Below are 15,737 nucleotides of genomic sequence, written 5' to 3' on the forward strand. Positions count from 1 at the left end.
TATTAAGGGTGTTATAACATTTATAAAATAAATCTAGCCCGTGGATCTATATAATATTTATAAAAACAATTAGTCTAATACAACATATTTATCCTATTCAAGTCTAAAAAGAATTAAATAGATTGAATTTATAATTTTTAAAATATTAAAAATTTAATTAAATATAATTATAGCCCAAACTCAACCCAAATACATCTACAAAGAGTGTATTTTAGTATGTGGTAGATGATATTTTTCAAAGTGTTTTTAATCTAAAAATATATTAAAATAATATATTTTTTTATTTTTTAAAATTTATTTTTAACGTTAAAATAATAAAATAATAAAAAAACATAAAAAAATAATTAAAATTAAAAAGTTTTAAAAGTACAGTCGTAAAAACAAACACCCCAACTTTCCCTCAACTCATCCAAATCCCAAACACACCGTTAAGTGTCAGAAAGGGTAGACTCGGAAACAAAAGGAGAGTCAACAAAAGCAAAGGCCGATAAGCGCAAAAAAATAAATTGCTACCAAAACAAAATCAGCAGAACATTTTCACAAACTGGTAATAATCTCTCACTGGCTCTCTCATTTCCTTGTAATTTAATTATTATAATCAATTTTTTTTAATTCTTCTGTTGATAATTTCCCTTGATCATTGCTTCATTACAATTAACTTTTCATAAATCATGCACAATCTGTCATTTTTTTCTAAACCTAGAAAGAAATTTTTAATTTTTTTGTTTATTTTTTAATTCTAATGATCTGTTCGACTATTTAACCTTATGTTTAATCTGATTTTATCAAGAATTAAACAAATTGCTTTGTCTTTGTTGAATCAGATCAATCCGCAGCTGCTTTATAGCCACCAAAAAGATGAAGTAATTTTTTCAGCTTTCTCTTGCTTGCATTCTTGCATGCTAGTATTCTCAAATATCTTGGAAAAACAAAAAAATGGGTTTTGTTTTCGTTAATCATCTATGGATGTTTCTTTAATCATTTGTGTTGTTTTTATGTTATTTAAGGAAAATTAGGTTTTGGTTTTTGGGTTTCGGGCTTGGGATTTTTCTGTAATGATGATGGAACACGGTTTATGGGAGTTTGTACAGTGTACATTTGGTGGGTTCTTTGGGAGTATTTTGATTGGTTGAGAAATTTTATGGAGAAATGGGGTTTGTAGTATGATTTATTCTCAATGCTTTATGTTATCGTTTTGGTTTAGTTTACGTGTATTTTTATGTAGTTGTGAGTTGTTTTGATGTGATGTTTATGTTGTTTTGTATTTGTAGTACTAGAGGACGAGTAAAATGGGATGAGGATAATCTGGGGGAGATCGAAGCAAATAAGCCTGAGAGGCAGAAAATCACTGAACCCAAGACCCCGTATCACCCCATGATTGATGTTGATGATGGTATGTTGATTTCTCACTTCTCTGCAATACCCTATCAAACTGTATTTATTTGTCTTTGAATGTGCATCAATAGTACAGTTGTGTTTTGCTGGTGTTAACTCTTAAGAGCGCATATGTTGTGGTCAAGTCTTCATGAGCTGAATTTTGTCTGGTGTTTCCCAAGTTTTTGGTTCAAGTTCTCCTTTACATTACTGGATTCTACACAGCTTTGTCATGAAATTTGCTGCTTTAAAAGTTTGGATAGTAATCACTGTTTGCTCTTTGATTTTTATCAGTAAAACTATGCCATCTTCCCTACACTAACCTGTTTGGGAGTGTTGTTGCGGTTGCTTTTCAAAGTGTTTTTCGTGCCGAAATGCATCAAAATGATGTTTTTCCATTTTTTAAAAATTATTTTTGAGACCAGGGCATCAAAATGATCCAAAACATACAAAAAAAATTAATTAAAATTTTTTTTGAATTTTTTGGGAACGCAGTTTGCACCGTGTTCCCAAACGGTGTCTAACTGAATGTTTGCGGCTTTTTTTTTTCTTATCATAGATTCTCTTTCTCCAAGGAGGGGCAGCAGCTTTAATGAGGTTGCTGAGGATACAATGCGTGCAGAAGAGTTGAGGACTGCATTGGATATCATGGCTTCCTCAAGTAGAAACCCATCTAGAAGATCTAGTGGCTGGACCTCCTCCGAGGACGAGGTTGATCCTATGGAACAAGATGAAGAAGGTTCTCCATTACATCTTTGCTCTAAGTAGAAGATTTTTACTTTAAACTTAAATTCTTGGATTGTATAGACAACCATAAAATCTTCGAATCAACATTGTATTATTGCATTTACTATTGCACTGGCATGCCATCTTCCTGTTTCAATCCCATCAAAATGGGATTCTGAGAGAGAATTTGGAGAAGTCCTGTTCTTCTGCACTTTTGCATGAAGTGACTGCTCAAAATGCTGGACCTTTCTCTTGTGCAGTTGCAAGTTGAGAAGGGATCTGTTTGCTTCTTCATCCAATTTTCCTCAGAAGTTTGTTTAACAGACACAAGATTTAAGACTCCGTCAATCATCTCATTTGAAGCTGATGAATTTATATGAGTTCTCTTTGGTTAGGATTTCGCCTTCACCATTATATATAAACATCATGCAAATTTGGAGCAGGCAACCTGTGTTTTTTTCCTTCTTTCCCTCATTTTTATGGTAGTTTTTATTTGTTTTGCATTTACCATATCATTACCTAGCATGACTTTTATGAACTTTCTATGTTCCTCTGTTGTCAGATTCTGAAACGGATAGGAGTTCAAATTTTAGGGAGCACAGACGAGCACATTATGATGAGTTCCGGAAAGTGAAGGAACTAAGGCGGAAGGGTTCTTTTTTGGAGGATGAAGAAGAAAATGGTGATGGTGTGAGGGATATAGAAATTGAAGGTGCTGCAACTTCGCATCAAAATTCTTCACCTCCAGCTAATGGGGTTTAGAGGCTCTTAAACCAAACCGACGCTTGAGAAACTGACTGTTTTGGTGCTTTTATGGTATTTTGTTCTAAAACAAGATGTATCGCACCTGATTTATGTGTTTTCATGCAATGCTGTTCAAATCACGAGTTGACTTGCGAGTCAATTTATGTTTATAGTGTCGGTATAAAAATCAAAAACCAGCAAAATCAGGTTAAGAGACAGGGAGCTGAGGCCAAGGTTAACATGGAAGCTGGATCAGGCATGTCCGTGGACAAAATCCATGAAAAATATTATAGATTTAATTATTATTATATCATGAAAAATATTTTTGTATTATTTCATTAAATTATTTATAATTTTACCATGTACAAAATCCACTCCACACGTTTAATTAATTTGTAAACTTTTTCATCTTTGTTTCCAAACTTCAATGTGGTACTGTCAATCATTCTCACCTTGATACATACATGAAAACCAAAGACTATGAATTGAATTATTGTAGACCTTCCAAACATGGTTGATACACGAGAACCACAGAAGTACCAACAACACAACAAGAAATCCATTTTTTCTGCATAAACCAAATGACCCTATTAACACAAAACTTCTACCCCTCACCAACCTATTCATCTTGGAGGAGCTATAACTTGCCGCCGCAATGCATTTAGTGAAAGAACAACAAAAGAATGGCATCAACCACAACTTTTTATTGAAAGCATAGGAAACTAAAAGAGAAGTTGGTGTCCTTATTGACCAATATTAATTCAAATCTGCAGGGAAAATGGTGGCTTATATAAGGTTAGAGAAGATGATGCAGTAAAAAAATTCCTTTTAAGATAAAAAGGACAACACGCTACTAACCATTTTTGTTGGTTTTTTTGTATTTTTAAGTTATTTAAATTATATGTAATTTTTTATTTAAATCATGTGTCATGTGTTTTAAAGTGATTGAACTTCTTTGCGATTTTTGACAATGTTGTATGATTTTGCTTGGAACATTTAAATAGATCCAGTGCCTCCAAAGGAAATAAAGATGTCATCTTTTATGAATAAATGAATCTCTCTTACTGCTGCTGGTGATGATTTTACTTGAGTAGGGAGGGACTAGTGCTCAAGGCTCTATGCATGCGGCTGGCTCACACCTTGGCCTCTCTACCCCACCAATCACTTCAAATGACCTTGTCGTAGCCTCTGCTGGACCTGGAGGGCTCTCCACTGTTAATGCTTTATGTTCACTCGCAAGACCTAATGGTGCTACAGTGTAGCTGTTGACTGCTCAGCCTGAGACAGGATCCTGTTTGAAGCATGCTAGTGTGGTTTGTTACAGGGGTATTCACGGTTCGGTTCGGTTCGGTTTAGACTCAAAAAACCAACCAAATTGAATTATAGTAATTTTGTAAAATATTAACCAAACCGGACCGAAAACCGGTTCAAACCAAACCGGTCCGGTTCGGTTAAATCCGGTTTTTTTTGCAAAAAACCGGGAAACCTAATCCCATTTTTTTTGGATTTTTTTAAAGCTTACATTAAATTGAGCTTTTACATCTTTGAATTCAAAGATTGTTGCCATAACTTGATGTAATGAAAAAGCCCATATATGATGAAAAAATACCTTGCCAACTTGAGAATTACAAAACTATTACAGATTAGCAACACAATTGTAGGTTTCAAAAATATCATTAGAAGCACTTAACAGGGAGTCTTGCTCGTAGATGGACATTTTTTTCAAACCTGGGTATAGGATCCATCCCAACTGCCTTCCAGTTAAGCATTACATCGTGCATAAATTGTCAGCCACTGAAGAATACCCCACCAAAAATAGATAAAACCGAAGAGAAATTGTAAATAAATAATTCTCACAACATCCATTACAGTAATCGCAACATGAGCATACTATGACAAATCAACAACCTTGTAAATAAATATAGGAAATGAATACTTAATAGATCTACAGAAATCAGAAAAAAGTAAAAAGGCACAAAAAAAATTAAGAGATAAAGATTGAAGAGAGGGGGGCTCCAGAGCTGCTGTTTGGTTGTTAATCCATGAGCTTAATCGGCTATGCTTAAAGAAAAGAACAAAAAGATGGAGAGATGAGAGATACGGATGGTTCGTCACCAGATCTACTTTGGGGGAGGAGGGGGGTTGTGCTTAAAGCCTTAAAGAAAGGTTGAGAGAGATGAGAGATGAAGATGTTGGGTGGGGAGGGGGGGCTGTGAGAAAGGTTGAGAGATGAAGATGAAGATGGGAGGCTGCGAGAACAGTTGAGAGATGTGAGAAAGGTTGAGAGTTGAGAGATGAAGATGGGAGGCTGTGCTGAGACGAAAATTGTAAAACATGGGTGGCGGCTAGGGTTTAGAAAGTATCTGGCGGAGAGTAAACTGGAGAGAAGAGAGGGATGAAGCGCAACTTTTTCTATTTATACTAGCCTAGCCTAGGGTCCGGTCCGGTTAACCCGGTTTCTGCACTACAAAACCGAAAACCAAACCGAACCGGGGTTTTTTTCTACATAATCTAATCGGTTTAATCGGTTTTATTTTTCGGTTAATTTTTTGTCGGTTTTATTGGTTTACTCGGTTTATCGGTTTTTTTGAACACTCCTAGTTTGTTATGTGCCAGCACAAACCATGGCTGATGATAAGGGAGAGGGTGGTGATGGTGGAGAGGTGAAATTGAGGCATTTAATGCCCATGGAAAGTGTTTACCAGGGGACCTTGTTTATGTTGTTTGAGATGGTTGTTTGCAAGTTAGGAGGGCTTTAATTAGGACAGAGCCCTGAGGCCAATTCGATCTCGCCATACCAATCTTGAATGAAAAAGAATTAATCGACTTCTCTTTTTTGGATGGGAAATTACAGCACAATGAATGTTGAGAAAAGAAGTGGATGCTTGCTTTCCTTATTTCTTTGTTTTCTGACTGCTAGTTCATTTTTGGAACACAAGCAAAAGAGCTAAAATCCCTTTTATTTTATTTAATACTGTAAAACATTACAACCATGCTAGTAAAGGGGGATCTTATTAGCTTGGATTGCCCTTGCAGTGGAAGGAAGGCAATAAGCCAGTCAAGATCTTGGCTTACTTTGTGATGGCAACAGGGACACTGTGCAATACAAGCGTCTCCATGGTTAGACCAGGTCCCAACCCGATCACGACTCCCCACTCCAATCCTTCTCCTGTAGTGGCCTTGCCTTCCCTGACAGATCTCTCCCTCATCTCGTCAAGTACAAATAATACACAAGCACTCGCTACATTACCATACTCCCTCAGGATGTGCCTGGTAACACCAAGTTTCTCTTTTTTCAACTTAAGTTTTGCTTCTACTCCGTCAAGGATTGCCCGCCCACCCGCATGCACAGCCCAAAATAATGAGTTCCAATCACTTAAAACACCACCAATTGGGGTAACAACTTCACGTAGAGCCGCTTCAACGTTGTCGGATATCAGTTTAGGCACATCCTCTGATAAATGGATCAGTAGCCCCATTTCGCGTACATGCCCTTCGATTGCATGTTCCGAGTCAGGAATCATAATCTGTGCTGCCGAAACAAGTTGAAATATCGGCTTTTCAACCAGCGTGTCAGGATCTGAGCCGATGATTGCTGCTCCTGCTCCATCACCGAAAAGAGCTTGCCCAACGAGGCAACCTAACTGATCTTCATTTGGAGCGTGAAAAGTAATTGCTGTAATTTCAGAGCACACGACAAGAACTCGAGCACCGGCATTGTTTTCGGCAAGATCCTTAGCAACTCGGAGGGCAGTCCCACCCCCATAGCAGCCTTGTTGATACAGCATCAGCCTTTTGATCGATGATGAGAGACCGAGCAGGTTGGCTAGTTGATAGTCTGCACCAGGCATGTGTACACCTGAAGTTGTGCAGAATACCAGGTGTGTGATCTTTGACATGGGGTGCCCCCATTCTTGGATAGCTTTCAGAGCTGCTTCCTTTCCAAGCTTGGGCACCTCTGCAAGTACTATATCCTGACGTACATTGAGAGAAGGAGTCATAAAGTTACCAATTTCAGGGTTTTCTTTGATCATTTCTTCCGTGAGGTGCATGTAGCGTTTGTTGATCATTGATTTTTGACCTGTTAGAAAAATTACACAAAAACAAAACACAACACAGATGATCTTGATTAATGTCAAATGCAAAAAAATGCTCGCAAATATATATATATATATATATATATATATATGTGTGTGTGTGTGTGTGTGTGTGTGGGGGGGGGGGGGGGGGGGGGGGAGGCGCGCATACATATACGCTCGAACTTGGCTTTTAGCTCAGTTAAGTTCTCAGTTTTGGTGACTCGAAAGAAGTAATCAGGATAGTCAGCCTGGTAGAAACAATTTACAGGCACTGCAGTGCCAATTGCTAGGACCATTGCTGGACCTCGAGCGCGCTGCGCTTTCCGAATCTCGTCTACCAGTGCCATTGCCTGGATCTCAACGTCTCTGAGAAAAATATTTAGTTGAACTCAAGATTCTAAATTTTTGCCATCCTTGGACCTATAGAAGTCTGTTTTATAAGTGATTTCCGGTAAATCCAAATTTAATGTACTTAAAAAAATCTAATTTTTTTTTAAAAATCTCTATCAAGTAAAATAGGCACAGACTATTACCTGAATTGATTGGATTCACACGACTAACTCAATTAATTTTATTTGGGGTTAACGACACTCTAAAATACCTTAACCCAAGGTTAAAAGCCCAATGAGAATATATTTTCCTTTAGAATTTGGAAGGCACTAAAAATATGAGCCACCAACTTCTTCTTCTTTTTTATTATTAATATGGATGTCCATACTAATTTGTGCATATCTCGACTAATTTTATAGGGCCCTAAAGTTAACGACCATGTAAGCCTCCAATAACCCTAAGATTTGTGGGACTCGAACTGATAACTTCTAAAAAGAAAATAAAAAACATGACCAGTTGAACTATACCCCTCGAAATTAGTCACCAACTTTACTTCTGGTAGTTGAAAGTCTCGGTCTCTTTGTATTATTCCATGTAATGTAGATGTTAACGAGATGACATGCTCGCGCGCTGCCGCAGGCTTATAAAACAAATGCACTTGATAGTGTTATAATTGTGAACCAGTTGAACTATACCCCTCGAAATTAGTCACCAACTTTACTTGTGGTAGTTGAAAGTCTCGGTCTCTTTGTATTATTCCATGTAATATAGATGTTAACGAGATGACATGCCCGCGCGCTGCCGCAGGTTTATAAAACAAATGCACTTGATAATGTTATAATTGTGAACCAGCGCTAGATAAGTAATAGAAATTAAAGGTATGATGGAGCAAATATTTCATGACGAAAAAAAAAAGTTGTGTTGGTGATCAAAAACTTAGAGACTGAACAAAATGATTTGTAGCAATCTACAGTGTTTTGAGAGGAAAGATACAGTGTTTTTGCCACATGATTTAGCTTTTTAGTTAATAAAAAGAAAAAAAAAATTACAAAGCTAAATTCTCGACCAACTTAATATTAAAAAAAAACCAACAAAGATAATTTTGGAAGGAAAAAAACCCATGAGAAAAAATGTTGCAGCAATTGACAATGTTTTGTGAGGAAAACTATAGCGTTTTTCCCAATAAAATAAAATAAAAAACCATTTAGAGAAATATTGTAGCAATCCACAGTGTTTTGAGAGAAAAATTACAACGCTTTCCTCGTATGATTTAGCTTTATTGTAATTATAATTCTTAACCAACTCAATATTAAAAAAAAAATCGAGAAAGATAATTTTGGAAAAAATCATAAAAAAATCACATGGGAAAACACTGCAACAATTCACAGTGTTTTAAAAAAAATTACAAATCTAAATTCTTAATCAGCTCAATATTTAAAAAAAAATCGATAGAGACAATTTTAGAAAAAAAAACAAACACCAAAAAAAAGGAAAAAAAAATCATGTTGGAAACACTGTAGCAATTTACAGTGTTTTGTGATGAAAGCTACAGTGCTTCCCCACATGATTTAGCCTTATTTGTAATGACTTGTAATTGTAATTCACAAACAACTCAATATTAAAAAAAAAATTGAAAAAGATAATTTGAAAAAAATTATAACAAAAAAAAAAAATCATGCAGAGAGACACTGTAGCAATCCACAATGTTTTATGAGCAAAGCTACAATACTTTCCCCACATGATTAAGCTTTATTACAAAGTTAAATTCTAACCAACTCAATATTAAAAAAAAAATCAATGAAGATAATTTTAGAAAAAAATATCACAAAAAAAGAAAACACAAAAGAAACTGGAAAAAAACCATGTGAGGAAAAACTGTATCAATCCATAGTGTTTTGTGAGGAAAAACTTGTATTTACTTGTAATTGCAATTCTTAACCAGCTTAATATTTAAAAAATAAAATTGACAAAGATAATTTTAGGGAAAAACATAACAAAAACAGAAAAAAAACCATGTGAGAAAAAACATTGTAGCAATCAACAGTAATTTTCGAGGAAAGTTACAGTGCTTTCCTCACATATTGTAACTGTAATTTTTAACCAGCTCAATATTAAAAAATAAAATAAAAAAAGATAATTTCAGAGAAAATCATAAAAAAAAAACCATGCGGAGAAACACTGTAGCAATCAACAATGTTTTAAAGAAAAAAAATTACAAAACTAAACTCTCAATCAGCTCAATATTAAAAAAAATCGACAAATATAATTTTAAAAAATAAAAAAATAAAATAGAAAAACTATGTGAAAAAATATCGCAGCAATTCACAGTATTTTAAAGAAAAAAATTACAAAGCAAAATTTTTAACCAGGTCAATATTTAAAAAGTAAAATCAACAAAAATAATTTTGAAAAAAAAATAAATGAGAAAAAAAAGAAAAAATAGGAAATTTGAAAAAATAATAATTTTGAAAACAAAAAAAAAGAGGAAAAGTTAGCAAAAAAAAAAGAAGAAGAAAGAATCACTGTAGATTACTGTTGTAATCTACAGTGATTTAGGTGTGGGGGAATAGTGATTCCCCCCCACACTATTTAGATAGTGTTATAATTTCTCCAATTAATCGCTATTAAATTAAGACCAACTTTTTTTAATTTTCTTTATTTGGTTTTTATTGGGTAAAAGGCTAGCACTAAATAACATTTATGAACATAGGAAGATGAAGAAGGTGACAGGCGTAAATTACATAAAAACACAAACAAAAAATATCAAACCCTCGACAGGATAAAAGTCAGAATCTCATAAAACTGCCATTCTTTTCTTTTTGGTTGGTGTGTGAGTAAAACTTCAACTATCCATTGCTTACACTGTGTATTTCGGATTATATATATATAATTCTTTTTGTGATTTAGTTTTATTTCTTATTCTCTAGCTTTGTGAATTGAAAATAAAACATGATTATAGCTTCTTCAATTAAGTAAAATACAAATTTTTAATGCATGTTTAAGTTTTAAATTCAAAAGAATATCATTATATTCTGTTCACAAATTTCTAAGCTATCCTTGACAATTTAGAAACAAGATGGTGAGATTCAATATTTTTAAGATATTACCTTTTTATTTAACTATTATTTTTCCAATTAAAAAACAAATGATAAAAAATAGTTTAAAAAGATAACAAAATCTTTAAAATGTGTCATTAAATATAAATACTTTGAAATATACATCGATCTTATTTTTTATGTAATAATCGTATAATATTTTAGCATTAATTTCTATATCAAAACCAAACAATTTTTTTATATCCAATGAATATTCTTCATTACATTGTTAATTATTTATCCACAAGTAGATATAGCATGTGGCCCAAAGCTTTAAACATCTAACCACATAATTAATAAGGTCTTCGTTAAATTAATTGGGCTTTAAATCTTTTATTCTATGATTTAAAATTAAAAAAAAAACACTCCATTTGTTCTAAATTTTTTAAATGGAGAAGAAAAAAGTTTAAAATATACATGTCCATTGAGGAAAGCGAGTACAAACATTGAATACTCTCGTGTGTCAACAAGCATAGACACAAAAGACAGACGTAAAGAACAAGAAGCCACCCTTTGTGAACGTGTTCTACATGCCTGGTCATGAAACCATAGACGAAACCCCAAAAAATCACTTGGAAATTGCTACCAGAGCAAGAAAAAGTCCCACCCACAAATCTGTTTTCCGGCCGGTGATCCGGTGGCATGGACCCCAACGTGCCCAAAAACAACAGCACGACTAAACAGTACTGGACACATGAGAAACATTTACACTTCTTTAAATCAATAATGGAGGCATCATTTGTCCGTACTATGCTTGAAAACAACGGCCTTGTCCTTCGTCTATACCGGTACTTGCCATTAATGTGGCAGGATAAGGATAAAGCAGCATGCGCAGCCGACCCTCTAGATAAGGATGGTTGTTAGGGATGAGAAAAAAACCGAAAAACCGATTAAACCGAGAAAACCGGAAAAAAAATAACCGAAAAAATCGAACCGAAAAAAAAAACCGATTAAACCGATTAGAATTTTTAAAAAACCGGCCGGTTCGGTTCGGTTTCGGTTTGATAAGCCTGAAACCGAAAAAACCGAACCGAACCGAACCGGTTCAGTAAAAAAAAAAACTATAAAAGCCATTTCTAAACTTTTAAGTTTTAACCCTAGCATTCCCTTGCATCCAGCCGCCCCCCCCCCCCCCCCCAGCCCTCAAATCTAAACCTCTCTCTCAAATCTCTCAAATCTTCTCACATCTAAACCTCTCTTCTCAAATCTTCTCAAATCTAAACTTTCAACCCTAGCATTCCCTTGCATCCAGCCGCCCCCCCAGCCCTCAAATCTAAACCTCTCTCTCAAATCTCCCAAATCTTCTCAAATCTAAATCTCTCTCACTCTCGACCTGATAAAAAATTAATTCTCCATCACTTTACAAAACTTCATGGCTAGATCTAGACTTCTAGTCATCTAACAAAACTTCAACAAGGCTTCAATCTTCATCTTCAAATCTAACGACCCAGGGACTGGTTTAGTGTATGCTTCAAATCTTCATCTTCACGGCTTCAATGTTCGTTTCCTCTCATCGCGGTTTTGGGTCCCTTTTTTTTTTTTTCTTTTTTAAGGTTGACGCAACTCCTGATGTAATTCCTGCTAAGGTCGTTTAGTTTCTTTCATAACCATTTTTTAATGCGTGGAGACGATTTTATGGTTACTGAAGATGGATTTAGAATAATGGAATGGTTCTTTGCTGTATTTTATCTGCTTGCAGTTATTACATGTTTGAGATTTGTTGTTTGTTGAGTAATTGGACTTCTGAAATTGTAGGGTTTGTACTTTGTAGGGAAGAACAAGAGGGAAGCTGGAGAAGCTATAGAGAAGATTGTTAAAAAAAACCCGGTCGGTTTGAATATAGGTTTTTCCGGTTTTTATGTTAAAAAAACCGAACCGAACCGAACCGAAATTAATCGGTTTGAACTGGTTTTCGGTTCGGTTCGGTTCAAAAAATTAAAAAAAATAAAATCGGTTTGGTTGTTTATTTTGGTTCAAAACCGGACCGAACCGGAAATGCTCAGCCCTAATGGTTGTCACTGTTAAAGAAAAAGTCTAAATGGTAAGTTGTTGGTGGCAGCATGAGATTGTCAAAATCAAGCTGCAACAACCATTAATAAAATTGTTGACAAAAATGTAAGAGAAGCTGTTATTAAAGTTCATAAATAAAAGCATTATTTAAAGAGAAAAATGAGAAAGCTAGAGTGCAGAGCCAAGGATATGAAGAAATATCGGAGAGAATGGGCTGTCAAGAGCAGCAAGTAGTGGCTGTTGTTGCGGGATCGTGCCGCGACATCATCGAGTGTTGTGTTGGAAATGGTTTTGGATTTAATCATAAAATTATGATTAATATTCAGGAGTCGTCACCTAGTATTATGGTCACTAGAAAACTATGGTCTGCGATAATCTGAGTAAGAGACCGGTTGTGCAAAAGAAAGACGCATCACCCTCAATGCACCCTACCTAAGGTAAGTTCCATTGTTGTTTGACTGTTTTTCTAGGTCGAGTTTCTATTTGTTGATCTTTTCTAAAGTTCAAGGCAGATCTCTCTTCATGAGAGAGTCTCTACCTTATCAGATTAAATCATAACCGTTCTAAAATCTGAATTTTAGCAACGCATTTTTTACACGTTGTATCTTTAATACCTGAGAGTGTACTTTATTGTGTAGTTTTACACCCCCACAAATATTAAAGTCTACATCTGGACCCTAAAAAAATTGAAAAGGGTTTTTGATATTTTGGTCAAACCCTAATGGATGATCATAAACTAGTTACGATATCTATTTTTTTGTTTTTTTAAAACATGAAAAGATGCAAATTTTTATGAAAATATGCTTGAAATTTTTTTAGGATTTGGCCGCATGCATGAAAACAAAATAATTTTTTTCTTTTTGAAAAGGGAAATTAATTTAAAAGTTTTTGAGATTTTTTTGAAAATGTTTTGAATTTTTTTGAAATATTTCGGAGAAAACTAGGCATTTTAATACCGGATTTATATTTTACAGTGTAAATATTAGGCCTGTTCACGGTTCGGTTTGAACCATAAAAACCAACCGAACCGAGTACCTTAAATTTTTGAAAATACAAACCGAACCGAACCGAATTCAGGTTCAAACCGAACCGGTTCGGTTCGGTTAAATTCGGTTTTATAGCAAAAAAACCGGAAAATCTAATCATCCCATCAATGAAGGAGACTTCTCCTAAATCAGCTTGTAAATTAACAAACTGTAGAGAAAAAAAAAAGAGAAAAGCAAACCCCTAAATCTTGTCGTCGATTGATTTCAGGAGGAGGTTAAGAACTTCAACATGGTAGAACCAAAAACCCATTCAAATCCCTGGCATCTAAACCCCCACAAGACTATAACTAACACCATTGAGTGCTGATCTCCGATTTCTACCCCCAGCCCTTTTTTATATATAAATTTAACCAAACAACTAGTATTCAAAAATCATAGCTATCATCATCAAGCACCATTCTCTTTGTGATCAGCAAAATCATCATCACCATCGGGATCTCGAGCAGGATCAGACTTGTTCATGACGGAAAGAGCCTTGTCGAGGAAGGGTTTAAAAGCCATCTCAATAGCTTGCCACCTAAATGCAAGAGCCCTGAATGCAACCACTGCCTGTAGTTGAAAACTTGAAAGGGAAAAGAAGAATGATTTTTGAGGTGGAAAGTTGGTTGCAATGCAGTCTTTGCCACAGACGGCGGTTTTTTGTGAGGGAAGGGGAGTTTGTGAAGGCAGGGGAGAGGGGGGGTTATGTTAGGTAGGGTTAGGTTAATTAACTATTTATACTCCTTGGCTGCCAGCGGGTTTTTTATGATTTTTTGGTTGGTCCGGTCCGGTTTGTCGGTTTTATAACTAAAACCGAAACCGAACCGGACCTGTTAAAATTTATGGTTTTAAAAATTGGTTTAATCGGTTTTTCATCTCGGTTCGATTTTTTCGGTTAATTTTTCTCCGGTTTTCTCGGTTAATCGGTTTTTTTGAACACCCCTAGTAAATATACAACCCGATATTATGCAAAATTGATAGAAAAAATATTTGAGAAAATAAAAAAAAATTGAAATTATTTTTGAAATTTTTTGGATTTTTTTGTTTTTTAATATATAAATATAAATATAAATATATAATATTATAATAAATATGTGGGCTGGGCCGGCCCAATTAACCAGGTCGGACTCGGTCAATAAATGATTGGGTTGGGCCAATCTCAGCCCAACAAAAGTTTTTTTCTTTTTAGGGGTGGGCTGGGTCAAATCAAGTCCGACCCACCATATAAGTGAATTATTTCCAGAACAGGAACAGTAGTTCACGTTCTGTATGGAACCAAAATGGTTGCAGAAAATGGAGACGAGCGGAGGAGAAGACTACCGGAGGCAGTGGTCAGAGCCATGACCAGGAGGCTGGGCTGATGGTTCTGGCGGCGTCGCTGCAAGGAACGGTGGAAGAGTTGGCGGTCGATGGCAGAGGAAGGAAAAGAAAACGAAGAAAATCTGCAGAGGGAGGAGTTCACTGTGGCTGTTCTGCCACTAGTGAGGGTCTGGGTTGGTGGAGACGATGGTGTTCAAGCCGGTGGTTAGTGTGGTGGTGGCCGAAGGTCACGGCGGAGAGAGAAAGAAGAGAGAGAACTTGTTGCAGAAAAACTGGGGAGGGGAAGCAGATTTTCAGCCGATTTTGCACCCGATTTTCTTCATACTTAGGCCATGAAATCCACCCCTATTTATAGGAGATGAGAGAGGGTAATATTGTCTACATAGGGAAAAACTTTCAACCCTTTGATTTGGTTGGGAAGAATCCAAACCGTGGGTTCAAATTAGGCAACATGAACTGTCAAATCTGACAGTTCAAGGCTGCCTGAGGTGGCCACTTGAGGCCAGCGCCGGGACTTCTGTGGTGTTAATCCGACTGAATAGATCACATGGGGTTGTAGAGAAATGTCAGGTGATTATTTTGGTTCAGGTGTTGTCAACATTAATGGACATATATATGAGGCATTAAATGCACATGTAAAGTAGTCTCATTGAGCTGTAATTTCAGGTAAAAAATGAAGAAGATAATGAATAGTAACTAGACGACGTGTCGTCTGGTATTTCTTTTTTTTTTTTTAATGCAAAACGGCGTCGTTTAAGGTTAAATTAGGGATATTTGTCCAACTTTAATTTAGTCCTTAATCTTTCACTGTTGTTCGATGGTACCCCTAATTGGAACCCCGAATGTACACGCCTTTTGCACTTTGGTTCTTAATCTCAGATTTATGCAATTTAAGCCCTAAATTCACCATTAAACTTTCAATTTCTTCAATTTAACCCCCGGGTTGTGTCAATTAAGCCCTTATAGTCCGACACCTTTTGCAGATTGGTCCTTGGCTATAAAATTTTTTAATTTCACCCCAAAACTTCAATTTT

At 35.6% G+C, this 15,737-nt stretch overlaps 2 protein-coding genes across 3 annotated transcripts; one reads left to right on the forward strand and one right to left on the reverse strand.

The window, feature by feature from the left end:
• The first annotated feature begins 417 nt into the window (after window positions 1-417).
• Window positions 418-2,984, forward strand: LOC7482102 (protein phosphatase inhibitor 2). Of its 2 annotated transcripts, none has more exons than XM_002318788.4 (5): window positions 418-547; window positions 825-863; window positions 1,272-1,393; window positions 1,934-2,113; window positions 2,663-2,984. In XM_002318788.4, exons 2-5 carry the CDS (start codon window positions 859-861, stop codon window positions 2,860-2,862), a joined length of 507 nt encoding a protein of 168 aa, XP_002318824.2. In that variant the 5' UTR covers window positions 418-547; window positions 825-858; the 3' UTR covers window positions 2,863-2,984. The 2 variants fall into 2 exon arrangements, with proteins under 2 accessions (XP_002318824.2, XP_024437712.1); XM_024581944.2 differs by having other exon boundaries at window positions 469-580.
• A 2,803-nt stretch (window positions 2,985-5,787) lies between these two features.
• LOC18103955 (chalcone synthase) lies at window positions 5,788-7,342 on the reverse strand. Its single transcript, XM_006377012.3, has 2 exons — window positions 7,093-7,342; window positions 5,788-6,925 (listed from the first exon to the last, which is right to left on the reverse strand). The coding sequence occupies exons 1-2, from the start codon at window positions 7,268-7,270 to the stop codon at window positions 5,916-5,918; spliced, it is 1,188 nt and encodes a 395-aa protein (XP_006377074.1). The 5' UTR covers window positions 7,271-7,342; the 3' UTR covers window positions 5,788-5,915.
• Between the last annotated feature and the right edge of the window lie 8,395 nt (window positions 7,343-15,737).

This window comes from Populus trichocarpa, chromosome 12, assembly GCF_000002775.5.
Source record: "Populus trichocarpa isolate Nisqually-1 chromosome 12, P.trichocarpa_v4.1, whole genome shotgun sequence".
NCBI classification, from domain to species: domain Eukaryota; kingdom Viridiplantae; phylum Streptophyta; class Magnoliopsida; order Malpighiales; family Salicaceae; genus Populus; species Populus trichocarpa.